Source organism: Sarcophilus harrisii, chromosome 2 (genome assembly GCF_902635505.1).
Source record: "Sarcophilus harrisii chromosome 2, mSarHar1.11, whole genome shotgun sequence".
Classification (NCBI taxonomy): Eukaryota; Metazoa; Chordata; class Mammalia; order Dasyuromorphia; family Dasyuridae; genus Sarcophilus; species Sarcophilus harrisii.
In genome coordinates this window covers 75,711,176-75,726,752 of record NC_045427.1, presented here as the reverse complement: position 1 = coordinate 75,726,752, position 15,577 = coordinate 75,711,176, and the positions used below count along the sequence as shown (strand labels likewise).

The window sequence follows — 15,577 nt, the reverse complement described above, 5'->3', positions numbered from 1 at the left end:
TGTGTGCTATAGTTGATCACAGAAAGCCTATATTTCTATGAAAATCTGCTTTATATATTCCAGATTGAATATATTTTACAATAACTATCAGTAGGGGCAAGAGTTTGGATTTAAATTCACTAGGCCCTGTATGAACTTGGATAAGAAATTTCCCTTCCTGGTGTTTCAGGTTCCTTTTCTGTAAAGTAATGAATTAGATGATCTTTTCCAATTCTAAATTTTATGACCAACAGGGAAAAAAATAGTTCAAAACTGTTTAAAATAGTTCAGTATAATTCTCCAGTTAAAAAAAAATTCACAACACAGGATTTAATTCTGATTTTAATTTTTATACACACATACACACACAAATATACACCCCTAAAAATAAAACCCCATAATGATTTATCAAAGAAAATTTGAGTTCCTTCAATTGTATTTCTACTTTGTTTTATATGAAATGAATTTCAATGTGTAAAAAAATCACAAAATCAACTCTATGGATTGCACATAACCATCACCATTAAGTATTGTTTTAAGACCTTGGAACTCTACTTAATTTGTTCCAGTTGTTGAGTATCTGGAGAGACTTAAGGCTATTCTCTTGAATGTTTAATGCCTTTGCCTCTAGGAGGAAATTAAAGAAAGAGATTCTTTTAGGATCCACATTCAAGATCATCTATAGAATAAGTTTTAATAGGAATTTTCCATACAAAATTCTCTTGGGAAAAGAATTTAAAATTGAACACAAATGTCTGACATCATGTTCAAAGTAATTAATCCCCTTCTCTATAATGTGCACAACATTACAAATGAAGATACTCTGACACAAAGACTTGTAATATTTTGTTGAGATTGTCGATAGTTGGTTTATCCAGATTTTCTTCATTGTCATCCATTGTGTGCCAGACATCAGGGAAAGGGAAGGGTATCAAATCCAGTACTGGAACACCTAAAAAGAAAGAATTGATTTGTAAACAAGTGAGCATTTTATGCAATGAGAAAACAAAAGAATTGTCACACTACAAGAAGAATTTTAAATGGGACTACCAAAGTACACAAAGACAGCAATTAACCTAGTTTGTGCATCTTTGTACCTTACTCTTGTACTCCATATTCATTCAATCAGTCATTTATTCACTCACATACTCAAGACTGTCTTATTCATTTTTGTGTCCCTTGTGATAGCTAACATGATGCTGGTTATATAAGTTACTTGTTCTATTTTTCAGATTTGAATGAAAATTTTGATTAAGTACCTACTATGTACAAAGCATTCTGTTATGCTCTGAAAAACACAGATTAATAATATACTCCCTGATCTCAGTGAGTTTAGAACCTAATAATAAGAATAGTTAGCATAGCACCTTCTTCAGCTCATTTTACATATGAGAAAACTGAGGCAAAAAGGGTTAAGTTATTTGCCCTTAGTAAATGTCTGAGCCCAGATTTGAACTCAGGAAAATAAGTCATCCTGAGTCTAGGTCCACTACTCTATCTACTGTATCCCTTAGCTATTCCAATTTAGAACTTTCCCTGACATTAAAAAAATCCCTAGAGACAGACCCTTAATACACTGACGGACCAAACAGATCATGAGAAGAACTTCAGTTCCTTTCTTTTAAGACACTAATCCCTAACATTCTCTCCCTATAGAAAGGGTTCCTAAATTTTGCCATCACTAACAAAGCTATATGCTGACTTTTGTCACATAAACATGTGGGATCTCTCTCAACATTTTCCAGAAGCTTTCCATTAATCCATAAGTTTTATTGGAAAGTGACACATTATAAATTTCCCCTTTGAAGACACTGTGTATGGGTAGAATTTGTGGTGTTTGAAAGTTATTATTAGGATAGCTGGAATTTTTCATGAAAATTCTAGGCAGCTAAGGGGCTTCTGCAAAGTCCATGGGAATTAAAAGGGAAAACAATTGTATACTTTCTAGTCTCCATTAACTAGAGCTGGGCAAGTTATAAGTTGATCATGAACTTTTATTTATACTTTGGCCTCTCTTTCTGCTCATTCTTCTGAAGTGAGTAAGGATTGGGCTGAGGTGAGAGGGAGAGAATCTCCACCTCATTCCTTTTTATAAAAAAAATTATTTAAAACTTAAATAGAAAAAAATAGAAAAAGGAAAAAAATGACAGATAAAGAAAAAAATTGTCATTTGCACAGCAGAACATAAGGGAGGATTCAAAATATGTAACAATAAATTTCCATTTCAAGAAAGCATATATAATAAAAGACATTGTGTTCAGAACTATCCATCTTTGCTTCCTTTTAGGGTTTTTTTTTGTTGTTGTTGTTGTTCTCTGCTATATACTTTTTACTTTATTCTTTTTTCCCCCTTGCCTCCTCCCATTTCCTCCAAGCAGGCCACAGTTAAGCACAGGATGTTTATGTGTATGTGTACATGTATATATGTTTGTATATATGTGTTTATACACTCAAATATATGCCCATATAATGCATGTACATTATATAAATGCACATGTATACATATGCATATACATAGATATCTAAAATAATGTTAAAATGGCTGACATATAACAGATTCCTCTCTTTAATTAAATCTTTTTTATCTTTTGACTTTTCTCTTTAATATGGAGCCCTCATTCAGAGCTCACTCTCTTTTGTTTTATCCTAGCTGTGCCTTTTTAGGAGCCAACCTCCTAGTATAGGACAAACCATCAATCACCACATGGAACCCGAAGCTGAGTCAAAAATATTTATTCCAGTTCATTCTTATTAAAATCTGTGTTCTCTGCTGTTGTTTTACTGTGTTGCTTTTCAAATTCTGTTAGCTTTCTTAGCATGGTGAAAATGCTTACACATTTTTTATTCATCAACTTCTGATGTTGATTTGAATTCTGAATATATTATAATCAGTAAGAAATATTCATTTGCTTGCTCCAGAGTAGACTCTGTTCTTAAACTTAATATGCTTTCTAATACCAACTAAAAGCTATTGTATCTGGATGCACCAAATTTATTTTGGTTGTATTTACTGTGGAAAGCTTATGTGCAAATCAAAAATCTTAATTCCTTATTTTCAATCCTAGAATACAATGAAAATTTAAAATGTTATAAAAAATCCGTTACCTTTTCTTAAAAATGGAATATGGTCATCCTGAATTTGTTCTCGGTACCTATGACCCTGGAAATACTGTGTCCCCGAAGAATGATTCTGAAGTAGGCCCAACTCATGCAGCTTTTTTTCTGCAATTCACAAATGGAACATCAGGTAAGTAGCTGTAGGAATATCTATTCGGACCTTAAAATGAGTTGATAAACAAAGAGGTTTAAATCTCTTCAGTAATTTTGCAATTATTCTAAAAAACTCGTCTCAGTTGTCACAAAGGCTTTTATTTAGGCCAAAGAGTCTTAACATTTTTTGGACTTCCTCTGAAGGTCTAGTGATATGGGCCCTTCTTAGAATAATGTTTTCGAATGTATAAAATAAATACATGAGATTACAAAGGATCTCAAAAATACTGAAATAAAGATGCAATTATGTTTCCTATCCATATTCATGGACTTCCTTAAATTTATCCACAGACCTCTCATGGATCCCAGATTAAGACCCCTGAATCAGAAAGATGGCAATGGGAAAAGAGAGAATTCAAAAGATAACAGATTAATAATACATACAGGAAAAACCAAAAATACTTCTTATCCAGACCATAATAGGTAATGGATGGCTAGTCCATTGAGTTACTAGAGGCATCACAGATATGTCAAGAGCAACAGAATGACAGCTCAGAAAAGAAAGTAATGGAAAGAATGACTGGTTTGCAATTGAGGAATTTCTCAGTAGTCTTTTTTTTTTTCAATGCTGGATCTCCCTATCACACCAGGTTGATAGTGTGTGGCTGCCATTCTCAGGCACAAACTCTGAAGATGTTAAAAGCAAAACACCCCAAATGAAGCCTCAAAATGATCAGCACAAAAACTCTGATCATTTGACCATTTTCAACCTAAACCATTTTACTCTTTCTTAAGCCTTTACTCTTTCTCAGTCTATCAAAGTTACATTCTCTACAGTAAAGTTTGAACGCTTGACAATTCAACTTCAGAGAGGATCTCTGTCTAATACCTTGTGTTGACAGGTGATCTTCCTAAAACAATTCAAATGAAAACATTCCCATTTTCTGGCATGGTGCTGGAGATTGTGCAGGTTTCATAGGATTACAACAATGAAGATGGGATTTTGGTTGGGAATTAAAGAAAGCCAAGGATACCAGTAGGTGGAGATAAGAAGGGAAATCATTTCATCCATAGGGGACAGTCAGAGAGAATGCCCAGAGCCAAAAAATGTAGTGTTTTGTTTGTGGAACAGCCAGGAGGCCAGTATTATTGAATCATAGAGACTATGCCAGAAAGTAAGGTATAAAAAGAAAATGATAGAGAAAAGGAAAGAGAAGCCAAAGCAGATGCTTAGTCATGAAAGGAAAATGGTTGGATAGCTTATGTGTTCCATTGACAATCTTTGGATGTCAGGAAAACTCAAGAAAGGTACTTAACACATTGGGTGGGATTCCTACAGCAAACAATGTAAAGTATGGACAGGAGTGCTACAAAAAAAAGACAGATATGGATACTTTGTGATTTGTCTCATTGAAAAGAACATCCCCTTCAATAAACTCATATATTCATTTGAGGAGCAATTTGTTTAGCAGGAATCTGTCTTACTTTAATATATAATACTAGTAGTAGCTTACCAATTGCTTGAAGTCTTTTAAACCATCGAAGAGAATTTTGAAAATAACTAGGAAAGGTTGGGTTTGGAGCACCTATTAAATCCAGTAACACAAGCAAATCCTATGAGAGAAAAAAAACTACCATTGTTTTATCCTTGTTGTAGGTTGTTCTCACATATGAATACAATATTTTAATCTTTGGTAATCATATAGGGAAGGAGGTATAAATGAACAAATGTTTCATATATATATATATATATATATATATATGTTATCAATAGCTTGCATAAATGATATGTCTTATTTCAATATTTGAAGGATTAGGATGATATCAGTTCCCATAAAAATGAAAGCTGAAACTTGTCCATGCTTCAATAGGGCATCTTCATGAGTATTTGGTGGCCTAAAGAATCAATTACCTAGAAGCAACCCTCTGGTTACAAGCCTTTACATATTCATGCCCTCAGATGACAGACATAGGTAGCTCATCCTATGTTCTAATCTATTTTAGGAGGAATAACTGTTAGAGTTTGTGCTCTGCTGGAACAGCAAACCTTTTGAGAATTCAGGGTCTTTTCCACACCACAGTAAGATGTCAAAGTAGAAATTTAGTGGAGAAGAAATGCTTCTTATTTTAATTTGATATGGAATGTCAAAATAAAATCTCATTTTGAGGTTAACACAGAAATAACTTTGCCTGCTATGGCCAGGTCAAATACCTTCCCCTACAGTTTCTTCTTCCTGATTCTAGATGCTTTGAAGTCCTTATACTGTTCCTGCTAGATTTTAAGAGGAATGATAAGAAACTAGAGTGAAAGGCATGTCACAATATAATTTTGCAATGAGTTAGAAATTTTTCATTTATTCTTATTGCATAATTGCTATACATATACACCTCTGATTCTCTTCCACATACCCCTAGATTGAAATTGAAAAGGACTCATGCCAATCCTAAAGATTCTAAGAGAAATAGGCATATGTTCTTTCTGCATTCATATGTAAAGTAAGAATGGAATTCTTGGAACAAAATATTTTCCCTTTCTCTATACAGGGAGATCAGCAAGTTATTTTGTAAGCCAGGGCTTAAATTAGATAACCTCTAGATATCTTCCAACTTTTATTTGTGTGTGTGTGTGTGTGTGTGTGTGTGTGTGTATGTATGTATATATACCCATACATATCTCTAAACATGTGTGTGTATATAGTTCTCTACTTACAATGCCATGCAATTGGTTTGTATTTGTCGCTCCAGGAGGATGTGGAGTAATTTCCATTTTTGCTGCTAAGTGCCGAGAGCCATAGAGGGAATCCTGAGGAGACCAGTGAAGAAAAGCCTCTTCACCATCAAAGAAAATAAGCTGGAGTGATAGATCTGGCCTGGAGGCTGAAGAATTCTGGTGGAAAATAAATAAATAAAGTGAAAGCTATTTACAAAAATAATTTTGCTACCCAAGAATTTTTTTATTTGAAAAGTAAAAGCTATAATAAAAAGGAAAATATAATTTTGCACGCGCGCGCACACACACACACACACACACACATACACACATACTTGGATGGTCCAGCAAATATAGATCCTTCATCCATCAATCCAGATCTCAACTTCTTTATACCTTCTTATTCCCTGCAATTATTGTTCTTGTCTTGCCATAAAGAATCTGTCCAATCCATTAGAGGTATTCCTCTGGTTCCTCTGAGTACCACTAGATACTTGGATTGTGCACCTGTTAGCCCTAATTCTATGTCAACAGTTCACCTCCTTTTCTCAGATGCATGTTGGATATTGTTATATACACAGATTCTTGTAGATGTCATAATTGCCTCAACTTAACAGCAAGTATCTTTCCTTTGTCTTTTGGTTAACTTGTATTTTTTGATTCCTCCAAGAATCTAGTGTCACATTATTCTTAACTATACAGCATCACTGAAATTATATTAGTACTAAAATGATGAGTTTTTGAAGTAGCAAGTAGTTTATAGTCCTTTGAAACATTTTTTCTCTTAGATTAATGTTCCTTTAGAAATTTGTGATCTGTCCTATTTCCCATTATCATGACTTTATTCCCCATATGGACTTCTCCCAACTGATGTTAAGACTTTAGAATTTTTTATCCGTCTTAATTCTGTCAACTTTCATTTCTATTCCATATCATCCATAAATCAGCAAAATCATTCCTAAAATCTCATCATCACCCCTGAGATCCCTGAACTTAGTACTCTCCCTCTTGATTTAGATCACCAACCATCCAATTTCACTTCATTCAGTTAATTAATCCTGTTTGCACTTTTTATGCTTTTTTGCCCAACTATTCTGATGCAGCTTTCAAAACTATCCTAGTCTCCTATATTTTCCAATGTCTCATCATGCCAACCATCCCTCACCCTGGATCATTTTCATTATTACCTTTTCTCCAGTGCTCCTAGGCTCAAGACAACATCTGAAGAAAGAAGCAAAACTGTTTAAAGTTGAGTTATGGTAAATATACATTGCCCAACTTTAATTAACCTCTTGCTGTTATTTTAAATTTTATTTTATTCATTTTTTGCTGATTCTACTGCTGTTTTACTACTAGCTCACTGTGACCTATTTCCAAATTCTCTATGTTTGTAGAACTCTGTTTTGTTCAACTGTTTAGAAATTCTGGATTGTCTATGTCACATTCAGTATGGCTTTAGAAACTGTGCAACACAATCTCCTCTTCTCATATTTCTCCTGTATGGTTTCCAGTGGGAATGCCTCTATTTGAGATCTATCATGTTTCAACTCTTTCTTTAATACTGCCTACTTACTGATTGTAGAAGAATTACAACCAAAGTATTGCTCATTCCCACCATGATACATCTGTTTCTATATATATACTCTAGAAGGAAACTTTCTATTGAAGTTTCTGTTCCATTTTACCAATTCTATTTTTCAAGCAGTCACTTGTATTAGATTACATTTTAATGTACTTGTATTGTAATGCAACAAGGTGCATTAAGAAGAGTTGGTTATAGAATCAGAGAATCTACATTTGAATTTCAGTTCTTCTACTTCCTGTGTTAGTAATTCACATATCTTTGATAGGCAATTTAATTTGGATTTCTTGATTTTTTTCTAGGACTTGATATAGTCAGTATACTATCTTCTACTAGCAAGAAAATTTGGAAGATTTCATCATTTTTAGGGAATCTCTCGTTTGGATTCAATAGAACTTTGTATATGACAACAACAAATACATTTATCAAGAATATACTCCCTCTTTCATATGAAAGATATATATAAAGATATATATATATATAAAGATATTTTATTTATAAAGATATATTTCATATAAAGATCCTTTATGAATTTTTCCAAGAGAGTCTTTTGAGTTAGAAACTTCATTTGGGGTGTTTTGCTTTTAACATCCTCAGAGTTTGAGATCTATTCTTCCATGTCTCCATATAACTATAGTCAGAACTCTTTTTGCTTTTTTGCTCCTTTTTAAAGGTTGAGGTTTGTTCCTAGGGCACAAGAGAGATTGTCCTGAACTTCCCCTACAGAGTGACAAGTGGTTTTACACTGCCAAGGTGCAGGTGTTGCTGGCTTCTCCCCTGCCAGCAGTTTGTTATATTGAGATTTGAGGGTTCATTATTTACCTTCTTTAGCTGTGGTGGAGGTCTCAAAGCTAGTCTGATGATCCATCAGCCTTCTGAACTAGATCAGATTAGCCAACACTGCTGCATTTTGGCTAAAAACCTTCCACTAGATTGCGTGTGGGCCTCTCTGCTGTGGGACTCCCATGCTGGGCCATGTTGCCTCCCCCTGACCAATTAAGACAGATCCTTCCTGAAGTCCTTGCAAAGCATCTTATGCTGGAAATTTATTACACTCCAAATATTTGTGAGTTCTGTCACTTCAAAGTCCATTCAGAGAGTTAATCCAGTGTTATTCTGAGGGAAGCTAGGAAGAGCTCAAAGTCCTGTCTACTCTCCGCCATCTTGGCTATACCCCCTGGAAATGTTTTGAATAACTCCCTATGAGCCTTATCAATGAGGGTAGGGTGGGGAGGGAGGAAGGGGGAGAATCTGGAACTCACAAGTTTTAAAAACAAATGTTAAGAGGCAGCTAGGTGGCACAGTGTATAGAGAACCAGCTCTGAAGTCAGGAGGACCTGAGTTGAGATCTGGTCTCAGACACTGAACACTTCTTAGCTGTGTGACCCTGGGCAAGCCACTTAACTCCAATTGCCTCAAGGAAAAAAAAGTTAAAAATTGTCTTACATATAATGGGAAGAAAATGAAATATACATATAACTCATCAAGGATATAGATACTGGAGTCCAAATAGTTTATGAAAATTGTTAACAGAAATGCTAACAAACTAGCTTTATTTTATATTCATGTGTTGTTCCCATTAGTAATTTATGAATGATCTTGAAATAATGTGGCTAAGTTGGGTTTCGTGACAATTTTGCCATGTTGGTTATGGTTCCACTGCTTTTTGATGTTTTAGAATCAATACTATTTGCAATCTTCATTTATCTTCTTGAAATGTTTTCCCCATGAATTTGTATTCTAAATTGGTACTCCCCGTGTCTGCTTCTTCCTTTCTCCTCTCCTCTCCTTTTCTCTTCTCCCATTCTCTTTCTCTATTTATGTATGGGTGTCTCTGTCTGTCTGTCTGTCTGAATCTCTCTCTTTGTTTTCATCTGTTTCTACTCTTCCCCTTATTCCCCATTCCTCTCTCTTCCCTTTCTCCCTCTCTCTTCCTTCTTCTTTACTTGGGACAAGTAGTCAATTATTAGCTAAAGTGGAGTGGTTTCTATTTTGCTCTTTTGGCCTTCCTATATGACAGTTTCTTTATGTGGTTTAAATTTTCATAGGAAATAGTGATAATCTGCATCAATATCTTTGTTTTTTTTCCTATTTCCATTCTTTTTGTCACTGATGATTTTTTTTAACTAGGTCAGGATGAAATTATTGCATTGCACACTGTGTCTTCTTATCATTAACCTTTTTTTTTTTAATTTAATGGGTTTTTGACCTTTATCTAACTAGTCAGTGATTTGATTGCCTACCAACATCTGATTCTAATATGACTCCTACATTAGTAACCTACTCATTTTCTATCTGTTGAGGCATAGCCAATTCATTATTTTATGATGTTGCTTAGTGCTCAGAACTTTCCATTCCTCTTTTTTGAGTGCACTATTCCATATATAGGGGCATGAGTCTTCTGAAGCTTTTAATCTATTATCTCTCTTACTCTTGAGTCATATTTTCCAACATGACTTCATTTTCTTCTCCTGTACCTACCTTCACAATAAAGTCACTGGTAAAAGCATATATTAATTTGGTTTGAAGAATCTTGCCAAGTTCTTCAAAGGATTTCTCTATGGCTTCATCTTCAACAATAAATGTTGGTATAAGCACTATGATTATTTTCATGATGGTCTTGTTGCTTAAGATCATCATGAACACTTTAAGATAAGGGGATTTACTGTCCCAAATATCTTTAATTAAATCCACCAACATCTTAGTATACTGCCCCAAGAAGAACCTATAAAATATCTTTTCATTTCATTTAACAAGTTTTTGTTGTCTGGATTTCATTATCATCAGAATGTCTGTAATAATATGATTTAATTATTCTAATATTAAGTAATAAAACAATGATCAGCACTTGCTATGTGTTAAGCACTAAGACAGAAGTAAAAACAGCCCTGGTCCTTATGGAGTATATGCAGAGGAGACATGTAGATCTATAGGCATACACATAATTCATCCAAAAAATAGGTAAAATGGGATGGAAGATGGCACTAGTAAGCAGCAAGGGATAAGAGTTTCATGTAGAAAGTAGCACTTGAGTTGACCCTAGAAGGAAACTAGGGATTCTGAGAAATGAGGTGACAATGAAAGGCATTCCAAGGATGGGAAATATCCAGTGCAAAAGCATGGAAATATGATATGGAATTGCATTATAAGGGACAACAAGAAGGATGGTTTATTTGAACCATAGTGTACATGGAGGGAAGCAATGTATAATTTTATAAAGGCTAGATTGGAACAGATGGTGAAAGTCTTTTTATAGTGTCTTTACCATAGAAAAGAGCAGTTTATGTTGACCCTAAAGGTAATAAACAATCACTGGAGTTTATTAAATAAGAGAGTCACATTGTCAGATTTGCATTTTTGTAAAATCCAGTTGGCAGCTAGTAAGGGATGAATTGGAGAGGGGAGAGATTTAAATCAAGAAGACAAATTAGAAGAGTATTATAATCATATGACCAAGAAATGAGGATCTGATCTAGGATAGTGGCTGCATGAATGGAGAGGAAGGAAATGAGCGATGTGGTGGTAGCAACAAGATATGAACATTGATTTTCTGGGGTTTTGAGGACTGAGGCAAGTAAAGAAGCATTTATTAAACTCCTATTATGTGCCAAGTACTTTGCTAAGCCAGTGAAAGTCAGAAGTTGATAATTCCCAAGATTGTAAGCCTCATCTGTAGAGACTCATCATTCCACAAGAAGAAATCAACTTAGAAATTCATAGCTCCTCAGTACTCTCTTTCACTGAAGTTGCTCCATCTAATTGGAAAGGACAGGAGACAGATAACTAGGAGCTTTTCCCTGATTCTCCTCCATTTAAGAATAGTATCTAAGGAATTCTCCTCACCATTTCCTCCCTGGCTACTTTAACGGTCTTCATAACTCCAGAAACTCATACTTCCTCAGATCATTTCCCAATCCACCTTCATGACTTCATGACCATTAGAGTGTAATCTCTTTCAACCCTTGCTTTTCTGCTTTTTTATATATTATGTCCTTGATTCAATTATGAACTCTTTGAGACTAAAGACTGTCTTAAACATTTTAATATCCTCAAAATTAGCACAGTGCCTGACAGTTAGTAAGCATTTAATATATGTTTATTGACTTGGACTCTGACAGACAGAATTATGATTTGATAGAAATAGAAAAGTTCAAAAGAGGAGTAGAAAAAAGGTGCCAAATTCAATTTTGGACTTATTAAGTTTGAGATGTTCTTGAGATATTTAATAGTGTACCAACTGGACAAAGACCATTGAGTTGATCTTTAGGCAAAGACCTCAAGTTTGTTAAGTTAGGAATAATAGTCTAAATACTGGATGACTAAACATTCACTACTTTTCTGTTTTCCAACATCTCTGCAGAAGAAAAATGAAATTATAGCAGATTATCATTTAACATTTTTTACTTAGTTTCATAGATTGCCTTGGCCAAAGAATCCATCACCTAGTCATCACATTTCTAGTAAGGGGCCCTTTCAACCCAGTAAATTTGTTCCTCAGACAGAAGATTCACTCTGTTTCTAGGACTATATCCAGGACTCTCGCTAGCACTATATCTTTCTGGTAGGGTCAAATCTGCTACAATTCACATTCTAGCTTGCATAGTTTTCAATATCACCACATAAGAAAGAGTAACAACATGGTAGATCCAAAACCAGAAGCCAGTGCAGAGGATCCTAGTTCAAACCTCACATTCTACAGAGAAACTGAAGTCCTGAGACATTAAATAACTTGTTCAAAGTCTCATAGGTAAGAAGTGGCACAGATAGAATTGAAACCTGAATTTTCTGATTCAATATCTAGTACTCTTTTCATTGGTCCACACCGGCTTTACCATAGTGATGTTATGATCTTGTGGATAACAGTTAAAATTTTTTTGAAGCCTTTTCTGTGTTTGGTCATCAGAAAACAGATTTTTACCAAATCTAAGTTCAGATCTCACTAGTTACTAGGCAAAACTGCCCCACATAAGATACATGCATAACCAGATGTGGATGAGTTTTCAAAATCATTTTTCAGGTCCCTATTAGTCAAAATGAAATGACAAAATGAAAATATACTATATAACCCCCAAACTACTCATTTATGTCTTACTAAAGTGAAAAAATAAATCATGCTATTAATTTGGGCACAGAGCAGAATGAGACTACAATTAGAGTAAGTAAAAAGCCAAAAAAACTCCAAAAAAGTGGGGAAAAGTACACAATTTTACAGACGTTTTATGTTTCTTTAAGTATAGTATAACCAATAAGAAAGAGCTAAGTGTCTTTATTACTTCTATTACATGATAAGTTTTTAACCTCCTTTCCCCATTGAGTTAAAAGCATCATCCTCCCTCAAGTTTCAAGAAAACAGACCATTTATTACCTGTGAACAAAGTTGGGCTTTTTTTTTTCCTTTGTTTTGTTTACTTTGGTTATAAGTGATATTGGAACAAAATACTTTTATTCACTCTAGCACATTTTATTTTTTTCAATATGCTCTTAAGAACATAGAGACAGAAATCCGAGAGTCCCTTGGGTACTTTCAGCTGAGAGCATAAGAAAAGCTCTGCTATACTACCCATAATTGAGCTGAGATTTCACAGATAATAACAATGCCTTACTTTTGCTTCATTCTTTCCATCTAGATTAAGTCTGAAAGTGCTTTACCAATGCTATAACTTACAAGTTGTGCCCATAAGCTTCCACTTCTCAGATCAAAAGTTTGTGATAAATAAAATAGCTATGTAAACAACATGAAATGAACATATTTTTTCCTGAGTTATACCCATTTCAACCCACCTTATTTATTGTGTTCCCTTCAAAAAATGTCCCATTTAATTCATCTAGCAAATAAAACTGAACAATGAAGTCATTAACGCCCCCCACACACACTCTTCTGAAAATTAGGTGGATTTATTCACAGTGGAAAGTGCCTCAAATAATATAATCCTCAAATTAATATTTTTCATCAGTATTTCATGTTATTGAGTCTTTTTTAAAAATACAAAATGTACTTGAGACTAAGTTTCTGAATTCCCTTTTTAGTCTCCCAGGACTCTAGAATTCACTCTGAGCCATTGGTAAGATAGCTGTTCAATTAAACCAAGAAGAAGAAAATAGATACCTTCAGGGAAAGGAGTTGATTGTCTAAAGCCCGGGCTACCTCCAACAGCATTGCACAGGGTACCGCTGAATCTGTGGCTCCCACAAATATTCTGCTGTCCCACTGTGGAAAGTACTTAGAGTCATAATGACAAGCGAGTACCAAGTGGCGTTTGGCAGCTGGGTTGAGGGTGCTGATGATGTTTGAAAAAGTCCGGTATCCATATGGGGTGTAACTCAAGAAAGTATCCACTTCTAGGTTCCAGTTTGCTTGAAGTTTGTGAATTCTCTCCATGATGTGCTAGAGAGAGAGAGAGAGAGAGAGAGAGAGAGAGAGAGAGAGAGAGAATGAGAATTAATAATCCCTGTAGTCTAGAGAGATATAATTTTCAACTACAAAGTATTTTAATGTTTACATTTAACATCTTAGGGAACCAGAAAGACATATTTAAGAAGTTATGTAAGCCCTGACTTTCTAATGTTTTTCTATAACATATGTGTTCTCCATCTAAAGATAACTAAATTTTGACAGAACTCTCCCTAGTAGTTTATGCATTTCCAGTACTGAGCACAGTGCGCCACATATAGCAATTATTAAATGATTGTTTGTTGACAATGATACCCATTAATGTAGGAGATCACCAATAAAGTGATTCTCTTAATTTAGAGCAATTGAGAAAGAATGGAAAATTTTTCAGGGAAGAAAAAATGGCAGGGGTTGGGGAAGAAGAGAATACTGTGTGATATAATGAAGTGAGCACTGGAGCAAGATTCAAGGATCTGTGATCTAGTTTTAAGCCTGACCAATAACTTGCAGTATGTCTTGAGGAAAATACTGAATTTCTTCAGGCCTTGCTTTTTTGCATCTGTAAATAAAGGGGTTAATTAAATTAGTAAATGAATAACCAAATTAAATGTTTCTAAGGTTCTTAATTCATATGTTAACACTCTATGGGTATGTATTTCTAGGTTTATGGCTTATTCATTTGAGATCTGTATAACTCATTAATGCTTCAGATCGATGACAGGTGTAGCTCATCTAAACACACATGTACAAAGGAGTCAACTTCAAGACAATGAGAAGGACAAAGTAGGCAGCTATCTAGAACAAAACATGCAGAGGAGTACAATCAAAAAGAAATCCTTTATAAAACTACTTCAAAAAAATAGTAGTGATTTCATTGTGCAAGAAACTCAAGAGGTAAAGAAATTTCCTCTACCAACTCAGGTCAACACATTCTGCATTTCTGAATCTTAGAGAGTTGGCTTGAATTCTGAGAAGCTATGACGCTGCCTGTAATCACTTATATAGTCAGTCAACCAAGGAGCATTTATTAAACATTTACTCTGGGGCAGGAATTATAGTGAACCCTATAGTGAAAAAAAGGTAAAACCACAGTTTTCAAGGAGCTCATATAAAGGGAGTGACAATATACAAATAAGCATATTCATAACAGATATAGCTGTTTTGTGTAGAAACAGAACTCAAACTCAGGCTTCCTAACTTTGAGGATAGCTCTCCATCTACTATATCATGATGCTTCTATTTAAAAATATCCTAATGACAGAAAAATGCTATTCTAGATATTTATGTATTAAAGTGTTTAACAAATCACGACATGCATCACCAAGAAGGCTCCAAGTTTCCAGCGGACAGTAAGACAGGAAAAGCAATAAGTTTTAACTATAGGATACAAATACCTTGACCCAGCTCAGAATCTACCCTAACTCTTTGCCTAGGCTTTTAAAAAAATGTTAACAAGGTGTCCGAGAGCAGCAATCATGAAGTATACTTCTTTGTATCCCTTTCAATGCTCCATGAAAATGGCTATCTTTATTTACAAGAAAATGTATACCACGAAGAACATTTCGTAGACAACATATGTTGTATTACTCTAGAAATTGTCTTCATTAACAATGGCAATCAGAAAGACTTTCACAATACACACTAGAAGGGAAAACAAGATTTCTGATGGCTTGAAGCCACAGAAGTCATAATGTTGCAAATCCAT

The 15,577-nt window shown here is 34.6% G+C and overlaps 1 protein-coding gene across 1 annotated transcript in view; it reads right to left on the bottom strand.

Annotated features, from left to right (window-relative positions):
* Window positions 1-355: 355 nt before the first annotated feature.
* QPCT (glutaminyl-peptide cyclotransferase) overlaps window positions 356-15,577 on the bottom strand; it is a 28,952-nt gene continuing 13,730 nt past the window's right edge. The window contains exons 3-7 of the mRNA XM_003758353.4: window positions 13,588-13,866; window positions 5,900-6,076; window positions 4,704-4,803; window positions 3,085-3,201; window positions 356-931 (exon numbers count right to left, since the gene is read on the bottom strand). Of these exons, the coding sequence (XP_003758401.1) occupies window positions 786-931; window positions 3,085-3,201; window positions 4,704-4,803; window positions 5,900-6,076; window positions 13,588-13,866 (819 nt within the window). The 3' untranslated portion in view covers window positions 356-785. The remainder of the gene's footprint in view (window positions 932-3,084; window positions 3,202-4,703; window positions 4,804-5,899; window positions 6,077-13,587; window positions 13,867-15,577) is intronic.